At 38.8% G+C, this 16,969-nt stretch overlaps 1 protein-coding gene across 2 annotated transcripts in view; it reads left to right on the top strand.

Moving 5' to 3' along the window:
* Positions 1–16,969, top strand: part of LOC117298813 — a 63,269-nt gene that overhangs the window by 22,488 nt on the left and 23,812 nt on the right. The window contains exons 2-9 of one of the 2 annotated variants that reach the window (XM_033782146.1): positions 96–204; positions 516–911; positions 9,636–9,755; positions 11,869–12,267; positions 14,522–14,638; positions 14,988–15,116; positions 15,386–15,745; positions 16,584–16,700. In XM_033782146.1, the coding sequence (XP_033638037.1) occupies positions 135–204; positions 516–911; positions 9,636–9,755; positions 11,869–12,267; positions 14,522–14,638; positions 14,988–15,116; positions 15,386–15,745; positions 16,584–16,700 (1,708 nt within the window). In that variant the 5' untranslated portion in view covers positions 96–134. The remainder of the gene's footprint in view (positions 1–95; positions 205–515; positions 912–9,635; positions 9,756–11,868; positions 12,268–14,521; positions 14,639–14,987; positions 15,117–15,385; positions 15,746–16,583; positions 16,701–16,969) is intronic. The other variant, XM_033782147.1, reaches the window with a different exon arrangement.

Genomic DNA, 16,969 nt, shown 5'->3' on the forward strand with positions numbered 1-16,969 from the left:
AACAAGTCTTGCGTGATAGTGAATACTTGATTCTTGTTATAAGAATAAATCTGTTTTTGTATGATAATACATCTACACACTGCTTTAATTTACAGATCAGAGTTGATGACGTACATGTGCACCAAGTAATTAACATGGAAGGCGTTCAGTTACGTCTCCTTCTGGTGGTTTTTGCATTCATCTTGTGCGGATGCATGATCTCCGGTAAGTGATATTCCAAACCTTGCATTGTATTAAAGATAAAACGAAGTAAGGGTTTGCAGAAACGCCATGTTTAATAAATTACGTTGGGCGTTGCCTGTTTCTTGAGCCCCTTAAGGGAGAGTTAAAGAATATTAAAAAGGTAAATAAAAAACTGAATTTAATTTGTTTGCTCAAAATGTTATTCTTGTTTCATTCTGCTAAGCAAGTTTTTGTGCCTAGTTTATAGGAAATTTTGCCCTGGTCGTTAACGGGGCCCACTTAGTTTTTACAAAGCAGTTTGTGTTTCAATTTTGTTTACCACTTTTTGATAGCCCAACTGTGTCCGACTGTCGCCTTACGATTAGTCAGCATTAATACTACCGAAGCCGTCGTGGTATCCTCAGATGAAATAGACAAGCCACCTGCCAACTGCACATCAGCAACCTTTGATCTGAATTTCATCATCAATGATATTGGTTTCCTGACGTCCATAGACATTCTTGAACTTCGAAGCGACCATCCAGATCTGGAGCTAGTGGTTGAGTTTTTTCCATTTGATTACGAGTGGCCTAAGTTTGTCGTGCAGGAGAACACATACAGACGTTTTATTCTTGGAGCAGAAAACCCGATGCCCAGATTGCGTTTGGCGCTCAATAGGAGAGTTGGGGAGAGTCATTTAAATGGCAGTTACAGTTTTCGAGCTCGAGTGTCGTTGACCAGCGAGGCAGGTATGTCAAATGTATCCGTAACGTTGCATCGAAAACTTTTGTGCGTTTGCTCACCGTAATTCACGTGTGTACCGTTAACTGTGTGAACGCGGCACATAAAATGACGATTTTCTTCCTTGGAAACAGCGTTACTTTCAAACACAACATTGCATGAATTTCTAGGTTGTACAAACGAAAAGCTTATTAAACAAGCTTTCTAATGATACCAAAGTAAATTATCTGAACAATTCACAACATAACGCCTCTTTCATATTTGTAATGTATAAACAGTTAACAAGTCAATGCAAATAGTCAATTTTCGTCCGCAAAATGCTCAACTAGACGCACCGTTGCTTACACATCCTTGTCAAAAGAGGTCGCTCGTCTTTGTAGCTAGTATCTAAATATAGCTTAAAGTTTCACCTTTCGACTCATGTAAAACTCATTCTGATTGGTTGAGTGCTACATAGCGCCTTTTTTGTTGAAAGGCGACCAACTTTTTCCCGCGCCCGAGCTGTGTTCCATAGCATTACGCACGGTGACCTCTCATCACAAGTCACGTCGTCGTAAAACTTCACCCGAAACATTTTGGTAAGTAATTTATATTTTCGGGTAATATACATGAAAAGATTTCAAAAACATGAAAGTTTGGTATGTGTAGACTATAGTGCTGAGTTCATGCTTAACATAATATGAAGAAAAGTGTCGTTTGGAAGGCTTAAATCTTTTGATTTGGCATTCGATGAAAAAGTTTATGTTGACCTCTGTCACATGAACGTACCATTGTTGATCATGGGGGGGTTGAAGAGTGCGAGGGCAAAATAAAAGTTACATAATGCGGGCGTGTATGCATGTCATCATGTACATGTATGTAGGCCTATATAGGTACGTCTACACGCCATGTAACGTGTCAAAGTTTTGACAGGGGCAATAAAATGAAAATACAGAAATTAATACAGTTAGGCCCTATGCCTAATTACAGAAATATGCCCTATATTATATAAAGTTAACTATAGTTAATTATGGCCTGTGACATTTTTGCATTGTGATGAAGGTAAACTATTCCATGGCATTGAAGCTCCTTGTTTGTTGCCGTTTTTAATTTTAGTCCGTTAGGCTTTATGTTTATTTAATTTTTTTCTTCTATATTATTTCTTTAGTAATGGACAGAGTTCCACGCAACAGAAGAGTAGACTACAAAGCACTACGTAATGGTACCAGGCTCCCTAGAGTGTCCCGATGTCCAAGTCATCGCTGGCCAACTACAAAACTCTATGATCTCAAAATCATTGACCGAAAACAAGTGGATTTTTCTTTGTATTACAAGGTACACTATATTGGCTGGCCAACTGTATATGACGAATGGCGACAGGCTGCTGATATTGTTCAGAAAACATTTGACAATCATTTCCAACACCAGTTGAAAGTTGTAATCAAAGAACAACTCAATTCAAATCGCAGGACTGAAAAATTGATACAACTTTCTATACCAATCCAGAGGGAGGACTACACTGCAATCAGCAAACTTGGAACAGTAAAGAGAGGGACACATATGACCATCAAATCCTACAAAGACTTAAACCCGATCCTTGGACAAAACTGGTATTTTCGAATTATCAATGCATATGGAGATATCTGTTATGTAATCAGAAACACTGTTGAATTTTGGATATATGATAGGCGGCCTCTTGTTGAATTTACAGAAAATAGTTTTCAGCAAAACATTGAACGTGGTTGCATGTTTAGATTACGTTTTGTTCACGGGAATGGTAACAAAACTGACCTAGCTTTATTTTTGTCACAGAATTAAGGTACGTATTATGGTATTGCTTCTCAAGCTAACATGTACATTTTGTAAACACTGTTCAGTTTGTATTTTTTTCTTCGGAAGAACAACATGGCAAACATTATTATCATGTTTTTTATTGTTATCGCAATTTTTCCACTGGTCAACCCTGTGTTTGCCATGCCCTCTGACGATTTCCCATTTGTTCTGAACCTTCCACTGAATAATTTTGTATTATTTGATCTGGCCAGTCAGTCTCCAAAACCTTGTGAAGAACAAAATATTGCAAGAATGATAGAGCACATCATGAATGAAAATGCAATCAAATTGGAAAAGATTCACACTCATCAAGTCGATGCAAATAAAAGTCAGAGGTATGTTCGCCAAATTGAAAATATGCAGGGGAGGTCGTGCATACCAAAAGACTTATGACAAATGGAAAATGACAAACTTTGAACTAAAAGTCAAACACAAAACTGGAAGCCCTACTAAAAGAAAACTTGAGGAACAGCTCCAAAGTGAACAACAAGTCAGTAAAAGGGCTCGAAAAGAAATACATGAAACTCAAAAGAAACTGTTTCAGGCTGAAAAAGAAACAAGGGAGTTGCAGCGAAGAATTGACCGGTTAGTGAGAAATAAACAAAAAGAGGAAGAAATAAGAACAAATTGAGTTACAGCAAGTCACATGTCAGGCGACAGTTCAGCCAAAACATATCTGATCTGAAAGAAACAATTTCACTGAATTCATTTGTTCATGTGAGTGCTATGGTGAAGGACCCAAATGGTAAATTGATTGAAATTTCATTCAGTAGTCCTTCAGCAAACAATGAATGTGATAATGTGGAAATAACTACTGAATGAAAGTTGACAACATCATCTATGTTACAGACAAATTCAATGTCAGTACTAGAACATACCGTGAGTTGACACATCAGTGTGCAGCTCTACCTAAAGAACATGTGCTTCAAAAGAGAAAGAGTGAACTGAACAGTGGTTGTACAATCAATGAAATTGGTAATAGACAAGGAGTTTGGCAATCATTCAAGGAATGTCTTGTTAATAGGTTGAGTAATTCTGATCAATCAAATCAAGATATACTGTCTAAGAACACTATCCAGATCAAAATAAGTGGTGATGGCACCAAATTTGGCAAACGGATACACATAGTGAATATCACTTTCTGTATCATTGGTGAAAGCTGTAGTGGGGCAGATGGGCAGTATCTGTTGGCCATTCTAAAGGTACCAGAAAAGTATGAAAGTATGAAGAGTGCACTTTCAGAACTGATTTCTGAGATCTGTGAGACAAAATCTGTTGTAGTGGAAGATACGGAATACACACTTGAATTCTTTTTAGGGGTGACCTAAAATTCTTGAGCCAGGTGATGGGAATTGATTCTTTTGGGAGTAAGTATTCCTGTCTTTGGTGCAAATGTCCATCTGAACTGAGATGGGACACTTCAAAAGAGTGGTCTATGACAAATCTTGAAGAAGGAGCGAGAACCAAGGGAGAAATCACACAGATGGCATCTGGACCTAAGAAACATGCATATAATTGTAGCCATCCTCCTTTGTTTGAAAATATTGAAGTTACACATGTTGTGCCTGACACACTTCATCTTTTCCTGAGACTGGCTGATCAATTAATGATACAACTTATTTCATACCTCCGGCAACTCGACCAAATAGAAAGACAGAGTACCCAATATTCAGCAGAAAAGTGTAAACATATGGCAAAATTTGAACAGTTTGTTCACAGTCTGAAAATTGAGTGGAATTTTTATGTAGATAAGGAGCAAAAGAAAGTAACAAGCAGGGATTTCACAGGACCAGAGCACGTAAAAATATTTTCCAAAATGGACCTTGATGAAATCGTTCCTGGACATCCCAAACTGAGTCTCATCAAAACACTGTGGAAGGATTTTGTATACATGATAGACCAACTAAAAAAGACTCTGAAGTGTAGATGAGATCAACAAGTTTGAGACATTTTGTCGGAACTGGGTAAAGTTGTATACTGAAGTGTATCAGCGTAAGGATGTCACCCCATATATGCATCTCCTCATGAACCATCTCCCAGAGTCATTGCATAAGCATGGATGTATCAGCCAGTTTTCACAACAGGCTCTGGAAAAATTAAATGACTACACCACATGTTGGTTTTTCAGATCCACAAACCACCGAGGTTTAGATGCCCTCGAACAGATCATGTTTAAACAACATCGAATGAAGATGCTATATGCAGACTGCAATAGAAAACCACTGACTGTAAGAGGTTCAAACTGCAAACAAATGGGTCAAACGAACATGTATGCAAAGTGAGTCATGAAAACACATTGTGCCAAAAATAAACATAAAGCAGTATATTATTTACTGATAATCTAAGCTTGTGACATACAATACAGAGTTTTCTCAGTGGATTTCTACTTTCATGTATGAAAGTTTTGGTATTGTTGTTGATGTTTTAAATTTGTAACACAACTTTTGTGAAGTTATATGAAGTTATGTATGAACAAATTGAAAAGCGGGCTTAAAGGTCTTTAATTCAGTAAATTAACAAACAAAAATAATATGTGTCGTAAAAAAACATTAACTTGGATGCACACTTAATAATACAAGGAATGTTTAGGTCTACATACCAATCCCTAAACTACCATAATTGTATTATTGAATTATCAAGCAAAACTAATCTGCAGTTTCTATTTTTTTTAGGACGGGGTTACTTTTAATAAACTTCACTATTTCTGGGGCTCACATAATACCTTTTTAATCAATTTCAACAATCGTTGCATTTTTAACCACCTTAATTGTAAAATTAAGATTTTATTTACAATGTTAAAAGTTGAAAATTTGGACATGAGATTTTTGAACATTTGGAATTGACTGTTGTCTGTTGAATAAATTAATTTGAAATGAACTTTTGAACTGATTTTATTTGTCGTTTTGCCAAATGTACTTATGACTATCTTCTACTGTTTTGAAAGACGTAATGGGAGATTTATTATATAAATGCATAGCCTATAAGTCAACAGATTAATTAAATAAGAATTATAAGAATATTCAGCTTTATATGTCCACCCTTATTCACGCGATTTGCAGACTTTCATGTACGTTTCATCGTACATAAATGCAGGGGAACTCAACTCGACCCACGCACAAATTGCAAGTACGCGCTGTTCTTACCCATGAATATAATGGTACGGTCTAAAACGAATCTGCGTTCGGGAAAATTAAATGCGCGCTGTGTGCATTGAACTTTTCGTTATGAGTTTAAATTGTTGCATCTTTCTAAAACAAAACAAAAAAGCATTACACCATGAAAGAAAAAAACACCCATGTCTGACGAATTTGTGTGCTTTCAGATGCTTGATTTCGAGACCTCAAAAAAATTCTAAATCTGAGGTATCGAAATCAAATTCGTGGAAATTACTTCTTTCTCGAAAACTACGTTACTTCAGAGGGAGCCGTTTTTCACAATGTTTTTAACATATATTATAACACCCCTTACCAATATTCTGCCTTTTCATTGGTTTAGAGCGCGTCACGTGATATGTCTTAGTTTTACTAGACGACGGCCGTGTGATAGTGCATCGGTTTGCCGTGCGCTAGTCCGAAGACCACCACACGGCGTGCAATACCCAGACGTCCGTTGCGTGTACGCAGGATGATAAAATAATAGTCTGTACCCAATTTTCGGATTACAAAAACATGACACTACATGCAGCACAGTAAAAGTTTTCGCAATCTGTATTCGCGTCGTCCGTGGATTGTAGCATTCAGGTCTGTAACTTAATAGTACAGTATTTAGAAATGTTTTGGGGTATTATAAAACAAATATTGACCGCTTTTACTCGTGCAATGGTTAAAACTATAATGACTCCCTCGGTGATCCCTGGAGCGTTCTATTTTGCCTCGGCTTCGCCTCGGGAAAATAGAACGCTCTGGGATCACCTCGGGAGTAATAGTTTTAACCATAGCACTCGAAGCAGTCAATATTTGTATACTATCAAGAGCTCCCCAATACTCGTTACCAAGTAAGGTTTTATGCTATTAATTATTTTGAGTTATTACAAATAGTGTCCACTGCCTTTAAGTCCCCGTTACATATTAACGCTGTTACACTTGAGAAGAGATCGCAATCCACAAATTCACCGCTCTTCTTGCGTTGTCGCTGAATTTGGGTTTCACTGAAGTCTTCTCAGTTTGCGTTGGTATAAATAGAACAAGAAACATTTTGCTCGAGGCAGAAAATGGAGAACTTTGGCCACCAGCAAAATCGCCACATGTTGTATACCGGTTCAAACTTCCTGCGAATACAAATGTAAAGAGGATTTTGACGTCACATGATTGTTTTCGCAACGAATGATTTGCAGGAGTTCAGCACAGTTCAATTATTCCGAAGTTGTGACGTCAAAACTCGTACCGCATTCGTATTCATTGGAAGTGTGAACCGGGCTTAAAGGCAGTTGACACTATTGGTAATTACTCAAAATAATTATCAGCATAAAACCTCACTTTGTAACAAGTAATGCTACTCTCACATTCGCCGTGTTTCGTAAGCGTTGGTAACAATTTCGGAACGTTCACTAGTCATTCTCCACCCCTTATCGAAGATCACTCAATCAAAATGTGACGAATATTCTTGAGATTATGAATAAATTCTTGCGAATAGAAATGTTTACATTCGCGTTAAATTCGCCAAACAATTATTGCGATTGGATGGTGATGTTTTCATCTTGGTCACCCCTCGGTCGTCCCTCGACCTCTCCTAAACAATATATGACGAATGCTTACCAACGCCTGACAATGCTAGCCAATGCCTTATAAATAGGCAACGAACGTTGCGCACGTCGCGACTGAGCCTTACCAACAATTTCAAACAAATGAAGCAATGGCTAGCGAGTGTTACGAATGCTTACGAAAGGGCTTACAAACGTTAATAATGCACTTAGGAATGTTACGAATGTCTTTCCATCGTTGCCAATGTCTTGCCATTTTCTGACTAAATTTCGAACAATGGATTACGCGACCGCGATTGCTATAAAAACCGGGGCGAATTTCGCTCTGGCCACTTGTGGGTTTGACAAACAGCAACACCACATTTGTTAGAAAGGGGACCCGCGAAGGTTACAAAAGTCTTACAGGTGCCTTTACGAACGTTGCCAACACTTACGCATGCTTTACAGACGTTAACAATGGCTTACCAATGCTAAAGAATGTCGAGGCGAATGTCGGTTTGTAAATTGACGGATCTTCGTTAGGACATGGGGCGTGACGGGTAACCGCTCCGAATTTGTAACGAACGCTTCAAACACACGGCAAATGTTGCGAAGTATGAATTGTCAACGTCAACAAATTGTGTTGTTTCTGAGTGACGTCCACTTTGGGCTTATTGCATGCTCACGTACGACGTCTGCGCGCATGTACGTACCTGACGTGAAAAATTGTAACTTCAAGTATGCTAAAAACGTGAGATTTTGACGACACGGTTTTCTGACGTTCACGTTCACGTTCACGTTCACGCGGAACGTGCAGCTAAACCTCCGTAATAAGCACAGAGTGGTGACGCCACATAGAAACGACTGTTCACTTTCACGTGTTTGCTCGCGTAAAGCCCGGTTCATACTTCATGCGAATGTGACGCGAATTTGGTGTGAATTTGACGTCACAACCCTCATTTCGCAGCGATATTCGCAAGTGAGTTGGGCAGAGGGAGCTGCTGCGATTTTTTCGTTGCGAACTTGTGACGTATTCGTATCGCATTTGCATTCGCAGGAAGTATAAACCGGGCTTAACGTGCAGCTAAACCTCCCTTATGTCTGACTCTGTCAAACATGACGAATCATTTGAATTAATCCTTTCAAAATAGTTAACATCATAAAAATAGTATTTAAAAGAAAACTGTCATTATTTTACTAAGCTTACCAGCACATTTTACGAATTATTTATGACTGATTCCTGGTTAACAGCTTTATACACATTCCAATGGCAAAGGTACGTTTTGTGGTCGTAACCAATAACTGTGACGGTCAATGGCCAGTGGTTAACCCATTGCAAGGTCAACCGAAACATGTATTGGTTACGACCGCGAAAACTTACCCATGAAATATGATACGTGATGGGAAGCGAAGCCCACATAAAGCAACATGGATCTATTGCCCTTTTCGAATTCACGACTTCGGTTTGGATTCGGCTTCAGGCTTCGCTGTCTCGTCTGAAGCCCTGAGCACATATGCAAAAAGCACGTGCAATAATGTCAAAACAACCGCGGGGCCAAGCTGAAGCCTTAACCGAATCTGGAGCTGAAGCCGTGGTTGTAAAAATGGCCTATGTGTGTGGGGTTATACAAATCTATAATTTATCTTCGTATAAACTGAGTAAAGAAAGTGTAGGGGTTTCTCTAATACGATGACTAGTTTACACTGTATCGACCGACAGTTTGTCCCTTGAGCAGGGCCCAATTTCATGGCTCTGCTAACCGCCGAACTCTGCCGTTACGATCACCATTCTCCGCTCGGCCGCACCATGGCAAAACAGCCGAACTCGAAAATTTGAATGTTCAATGAATGCAAGTATACCGATGAGCTGCGTGCATAAAAAAGACCTCCCAAAACTCTCCCCCCACAAAAAAAACAAAACAAACAAACAAACAAACAAACAAAACCCGCTGAAGTGCTGAATTTCTGTAGCTTTTTCCCTAGTACTACATCTGTTTGGAACTCCTTGTCTGGTGCATGTTTCCCTTCATCCTATGATCTTCCATCTTTCAAGAGGAATGTCAATTCCTACCTTCAGCTGCACTGAGTTTCTGTATGTCTATGTTTTATTCATTGTAGCCCTTTACCTGGAGGCTCCAAGCCTTGTTTTGGGCGACTTGCATAAACAAAAGTTATTGTTACTACATTACGACTTTACAGTGTTTATTGTGACCGTAATTCGTATTACTTGTTTTTTTCACAGATTGTGGAGATGACTTTATTTGCCAGCCGGACTACAGCTTGAAAGTTTGCCTTCACCCCAGCGCGGTATGTGATGGTCAAGTTCACTGCGACATGGATTACTCCGACGAAATTAACTGCGGTAAAAATAAACTTGTTGTTTTGCCTTAGTACAATACGGAAGTCTTATAGTGCCATTGTATATCCTAATTTATTTCTTCGGCAATGTTCAACCCACAATTGTTGAGCTCAATCAACGCCAGGATATTACTCAACAAAGCTGTGTTTTTGTTAGGCGTGAGATTTTTTCTTCCTGGGTAAGAAATAAACAAAAAACGCCCCACCCCTTGGTATATTCTTGCAGACTGTTATTCTGTCTGGTCTGGAGCTGTTTTAAAAAGTGATAAAGTATAGGTTTTAGGTCAAATTCGGCAAATTAGCAGTCAATTTCATTTTCATGCGTTTTTAATAATTAAAATTGTTTTGCCTTTCCAGGTGTTACTTCGCTTCAAATTCAGAATTCGGCCGTTCGATTTCGTTTTGAGTCGAGTTAAATTCCGGGGAAACTATTTAGCACTCCGTTCAATTTAGCGTATCGTCATTTTTTTCGTGACACCCATACGCCTTTAGAAGCGTCTGTAAATTTGAATACTGCTTTGATGACTTGTTAAATTGAATGATTATTTTGTTAAATCGAACAACATAAAAGTACATTTGACTAGTCTTATAACGAAATCGAATGACCCTTTTCAAATGCAGTAGCATTAAATTTCGTGCCAAATAGAATAAGTTGGTGGTTAAATTGGCTGCTCATTTCCCGAAATTGACCGAGAAAACCTATATTAATGTTAAACTGAGCCATCTGCCTGACCATACTTCCAGTGAAGTACAATGGGCGAGTGTTAAAGGATTGACTCTGGGGATTAATCCCAGCTTAAGGTTGTGTATATTGTTTGGTTCTAGTAGGGGGAGCAATGGTTGTGGACTTGACAACACCGGCCCAAAGGGAGTGGCTTGAAGCTGGGCCAGTTCATCCAGTTGCTTACCTGCATGGTTTTAAGACACTTCAGAAATACTCCTGAAAAACACGCTGTAAAGCCGGGTGGCTTAATTTTTGATGTGGCCCTACCCTCAACAAGTGCTCGCTATGGTTGAATGAGGAAAAAGACAACCCGCACAAATCAAAATAGTCCAAATAAAAAGAACATAAATAAACAGTACGTTAGTACGCGTAGTACTTGGACAAAGCACTATTTTTCGTGTGTACATATGAAGAGAAAACAACTAATTAATGTCTATCTTTTTCAAATAGAAAACAAGTAATTTGTCAGGAGAAATCTAATTTTTGTATAAGAAAAGATATGCCGTTAGTGATCCCTCTCGATTTGAAAGGAGCACTCATAAGATGCAGTGCTAAAATAAGACAAAAGAACAAAGTTGGTTCATTCATGCCAACCACCAACAAAACCAACTCCAAATTTTATTTTCTTCATCAGCTTCGTTTGTTTTTAAACGGAAGTTAAAGACACTGAACACTATTGGTAATTGTCAAAGACCGGTCTTCTCACTTGATGTACCTCAACATATGCATAAAATAACAAACCTGTGAAAATTTGAGCTCAATCGGTTATCGAAGTTGCCAGGTAATAACGAAATATCAAAAACACCTTTGTCAGACGAAGTTGTGTGCTTTCAGATGTTAGAGCTGCTTTCAGATGCTTGATTTCTCGAGCCATTAAGTTCTAAATCTGAGGTCTCAAAATCAAATTCGTGGAAAGTTACTTCTTTCTCGAAAAGTACTCCACTTCAGAGGGAGCCGTTTCTCGCAATGTTTGATATTACCAACCTCTCCCCATTACTCGTTACCAATTAAGGTTTTATGCTAATAATATTTTGAGTAATTACCAATAAAGTCCCCTGCCTTTAAAGGCACACAAGACCATGCGTTATTCTAACTCGGTGTAATTATGATATCCCTTGCTTAGGCTCAATATTATTGGTCAGTTGTTAGAAAAGAATGAAAGAAAATGGGGTCAGTTGTTAGAAAAGAATGACAGAAAAAGCACAAATATTTTAGTGGGAAATCACTTCTTTCCAACAATAATGTTTTATACTATTTAAAGCTCTCCGTTACTCGTTACTAAAACCCCCCAAAAAACGTTTTTATGCAAAAATATATATATTTTGAGATTACCAAGTGTGTCCATATGCCTTTAATGAGCTGCCCCCATTCTGCTCGTTTCATTCTTCAACAGATTATTGCGGACGGACAAACTTTGACCTCGAGATCAACAAAGAGGTCAGCATTCAGAACCCAGACGTCACATCGTATATTTGTGTTTGGCAGTTCAAAGCACCACCCTCAAGCCGGATGCTACTACAGTTTTCTACCTATGACTTAGTGTACTCGTCTGTTTTCGTAGTCTCTTTATCAAACGTTACCGTTGATGATGCTTTAAACAGTTATGGCATGAGCATTCCCGATTATATCGTCTTTTATCCAGAGGGAAATATGGGCGGACCAAGTGTCCCCAGAGACAGGGCAGTGAGAAATGAGTCTATTTGGGTGATGCTTGCGCACGCCAACCACGAGGATCGTCAGTCATCGTCGTCGTCGGTCTTTAGTCTACATGTAACGGCACTAAATGAAAGTGGTAAGAATAGGAGACTTTCCAAAACTTGGTGGTAGCATACTTACCAGTTAAAATCCATTGTTCTCTATAATGTGCGCATGCTCAGAACTACGTATTACAAGCAAAGATCGTATAGCGCGTTTGCGCGTGAGTTCCCAATCTTGCGCCCACGGCGCTCTATGATGTTTGATACAAGTAATAGAAACTAGCGGGATGTTCTCTATAATGTGCGAATGCTCAGAACTACGTATTACAAGCAAAGATCGTATAGCGCGTTTGCGCGTGAGTTCCCAATCTTGCGCCCACGGCGCTCTATGATCTTTGATACAAGTAATAGAAACTAGCGGGATGCCGCGCCTTGCGCGGCACCCCGCTAGATGATGAAAATCCTTTACACAAATAATTATTTCGAAATGTAATGTGGGTGAGGGTGTTATATACACGCCTCTCTTAATTTGTATGCATGACGTCATAATTCTAACCAAAAGTGGAGCTATGGCGCACGTCCGCCACTACTTGCAGTGGCTGCGCCCACGTCGTTTTGGGTTATAGACGACTTACCTTATGCATGCATTGTAAGAGAGGCGTATTCGGAAGGCCAACTGTGTATAATTTGGTTGGGAATTGTATTCAAAATGATTGAGGATTTTAAGCTCTATACTTTTATTATTTGGGTTGTTTGTCTTTTATTCTTTATTTGTGTTTTTCTCCTTTTCTTTGTGTTTCAAAACAAATGATATCAGTGTTTTGCCATTTGTTTCTATTTGTCCATGCCGTTTAATACTAATTTTATGTATACTTATAGATTTCGGCTTGTTTGTTTGTTGATGTTTTGGTGTATAGTTTTGGTAATTCCCCACAAGGGAGCGACTTATTGTTATAATGTATGTTTCTTGATATCGATGAAAGTTTAGTTGTGGATGTAATTGTGTGGGCCCATTTTGTTTTATTTTTTTATTTTTATTTTTTTTTGACCCAGCGAAGCTAATCGAATGCACCCAATAGATTTACCTGGTAAGTCTGCTGCCACCTAGCGTTCCAAAGTCTCCCATTAAATCCATATTTAAAGAAGGATTTGAAACATTGCATAGTGGAATAAGGTCTGCGTTAAAACAATGTAATATGATGATCTCTTGATGAGTTGGGGTGGTTCTGAAATGAAAATAATGTAGGTTTCAGCTCGACGTTTCGATGAGTATGCTGTGATCGTCCTATAGTATGGTACCGATCCAAACCATTTGGTTTTATTAGAAGTCCACCACTAGCCATTAATACCACATATCCCGTTTTCCCCTCCACAGTTTGTAGCATTGGGTACCAATACGGGCTAGAATTGATTTTACAATTCATCAATGTATCCATGATATTGCCCCTGTTTATCTTCAAAGCTTAGTTCAGGAGTACAAAACACCCAGAAATCTGCGATCTTCAAAGTTCAAATAAATCCTTTCTGACTCCCCCAGTTATCAAAACCAAAACGGTTCCGCCCTTTCCAATATGCAGCAGTTCAGTTATGGAACAGTCTTCCAGAGGTTGTTAAGTAGTGTTATTGTCAGAAAGTCTCCGCATCGGGACAGTTTTTGTTATAGCGCCCTCTCTTGAATCAAAACTCCAATATTTCCATGATCATACCAATCGCCATTATACAAGTCCAAATCCAAACTAATCACGTAAATTCCTCAAATAATTCTTAAATATCCAGGTTAATCTAATCATCGAATCACTTCTATTAATCACCAAAGTCCCGTGAGTGCATCTTAATCAACCACGGGTATATGATCACCAATAAACAACTACAATCAAAGTTCAAGTACATCTTCATTTCAGTTATAGCGCTTTATAAATGCATTTTAAGTAAAATTAAGTTAAATTAAGTTGTCAAACATGCTGAGACATCATAATAATTCAAAACCCGGTTAAAAACATAGCTGTTTACTTTGTACGATAACTGTTGATTTCCTTTAACAGCGCATAGGGACCACCCACGGTGATATGCGCTATAATAATGGTTTTATTATGTTATTATTGTACCGTAACAAGAATCAGAATTTACACCAAAGCGTGTATAAATAACACTTTCTTGTGTATAAATAACACTTTCTTGCAGATATAATATTCATTCAAAATGTGTACCTTTATCAAAATAACTCTTCTGAAGAATGATCAATGTTTTGTTGAACTTTTGAGTGTCATTTGTTTGTTTTGTAAAAAATCACCAATTCCGGACAACTTCTGTTTGACTCATCCTGTATTACTACGTATTTTCTTGTGACAGTCACGTGTAGCGGAGATGAGTTTCTATGCGACACTGGCATTCAGTGTGTATCGAACAATGCGAGATGTGATGGTCTGCCCAACTGCGATGACTATTCTGATGAGATAGGGTGCAGTGGTGAGTTAATAACGGATTCCATAATAAAGGACTGTATTTAATGGGTGGCTTTTGGGACGCTTGTTGGCAGCACACTTACCAGGTATAAACCCATTGTTCTCGGTAATGTGCGCATGCTCAGAACTACGTAAACAATGGAAATTTACCTGTTAAGTCTGCTGCCACCTAGCGTTCCAAAGTCTCCCATTGGCCAAGTCCGAGCAGCTAACCACTAATTGTCAAAATTCCATGATTGCCTGCAGACGCATGCATACATCCTAGGTACTAGGCAAAACTGTCGAAAATGTGCTTTTTTTAGTCTTATTTTGTTGTTCCTAATTGCATCGTCCTGTTCGAACCTAACCCATAGATATGTGCCAACCCATGGAGTTTGCGTGTAAGCATTATAGTGTGACTGAGTTTTGGCTGTGTTCCTCTCCAATCATCATTTGTGATGGCATGAAGCAATGCAACAATCTGCAGGATGAAATTGGTTGTGGTGAGTGATTTATGGTTCTGGTTAAGTTCATAGGTTTATAGGGTTCTTCTAGGTAGTACGTTCTTCCAGACTCAACAACAATGGCCCAAAAGGGAACAGCTTCAAGCTCAGTACACCAGGTTGCTCACCTGGTTTTAGAAATCCAGGTGGGATACAGAGGGGCATATTTGTTTTTACCGTGGAAGAAAATATCTCGCGCCATAAGCATGATATTGGGTCACTGAGCATTGAGTAAGAGTCTATTAATTTGACAATTTTTTTCTTTCTAGCCCCATCATGTGGGAGTCACGTCATTCAACTACAACAAGATCAAACCCATCAGCTGCTTTCTCCAAATGCTCCAGCTTCATATTCTAACAACACCAACTGCGTCTGGTTCATCACGGCGCCTCAAGGAACTGCAGTTTTAATCCAAACGGTGAAGTTTAACATCTACGATGCTATTCTAATGGTTGGAAATGGTCGACTGGTCGACCAGACTCGTATTATTTGGGAAAGGACGGGAGGGACAGCACCCCTAACTGCTTCATCAGAGGGGAACAAAGTCTGGGCGACCTTGGAGGTTAAAAGAAATTATCTTGTCGATGATGCTCACTTCATTCTGGAATTATCAGTACTTGATCAGTTAGGTAAGATGGTCTAAGACGTGAACATTTTTCAGTATAGACTCTGCTTAATGTTTAAGTAATACTTGGTAATGCTTGGTAATGTCTGGTTATTCTTGCCTTTTTAAGGGGGAAAATGGCAATCCCGAAACCCCTGGAGGTAACGATCTGATTGGCTGCAAGATTTTATTTTTGAAAGTGCCACTAGAAAATATAACGTTTTTGTTTAATTTTATTGTTGAATTACAGTTTCAGAAGCTGCAATTATTAAAAGGCACTGGACACCTTTGGTAACTTTCAAAGACCATTATCCTCACTTGGTGTATCCCCTCAAATGCATAAAAATAACAAATCTGTGAAACTTCGACTGAACTGGTCATCGAAGCTGCAAAAAAAAAATAATGAAACAAAATACCTTTGTTCAACATATTTGTGTGCTGTCAGATATAAAAGGCTTCAAAGCAAAAGCTAGTCTTTTAATATTTGAGTGAGAAACTACCTCGTCTCAAAAACTACGACACTTGAGATCAGAACAGGCCGTTTCTCACAATGTTTTATATTACCATTAGCACTCCCATTGCTCGCTACCGATTGTTTTTAGTAATTACCAATGGGAGACTTTGGAACGCTAGGTTGCAGCAGACTTACCAGGTAAATTGCCATTGTTTACGTAGTTCTGAGCCTGCGCACATGACCAAGACAATGGATTTTACATGGTAAGTCTGCTGCCACCAAGCGTCCCGAAAGTTTCATATAGTGTCCATCCATGCACTGCCTTTTAACGTATGAAATAAATCCCGGAAGTTTGTACCGTGTCTTTCAAAATAATTGAAAGACTTTGTCTGTTGTTTTCGCCGTGCAGTGAACTGTTCTGGTGAATACGAAGTCGCATGTAGGAGCGGGTACCAGTGTATCAACGAATCTAATGTATGTGATGGCATCTTTCATTGCTGGGATAAATCTGATGAGCTATCATGTGGTACGTAGTCCTATGATGTACATAAATGTGACAAAGAGAGTGGCCTTATTGAGCGGAGCAGTGGATAGACCATAGAGCTATATATATATAGCTCTATGGTATAGACCTTTCTTTTGCAACGTCACAGCCCGAGTTTTTGCCAACCGAGGTTAGAAAACTACGGAAAGCCATAAATGCAAAACAAAAAACAAATGGCCACAGTTTTGTAACAATATCACACAACTTTTCGAAAAGAGTGTTGAATTTTAACAGAATCAAATCAATCAGTT

This window comes from Asterias rubens, chromosome 13 (assembly GCF_902459465.1).
Source record: "Asterias rubens chromosome 13, eAstRub1.3, whole genome shotgun sequence".
NCBI lineage: Eukaryota > Metazoa > Echinodermata > Asteroidea > Forcipulatida > Asteriidae > Asterias > Asterias rubens.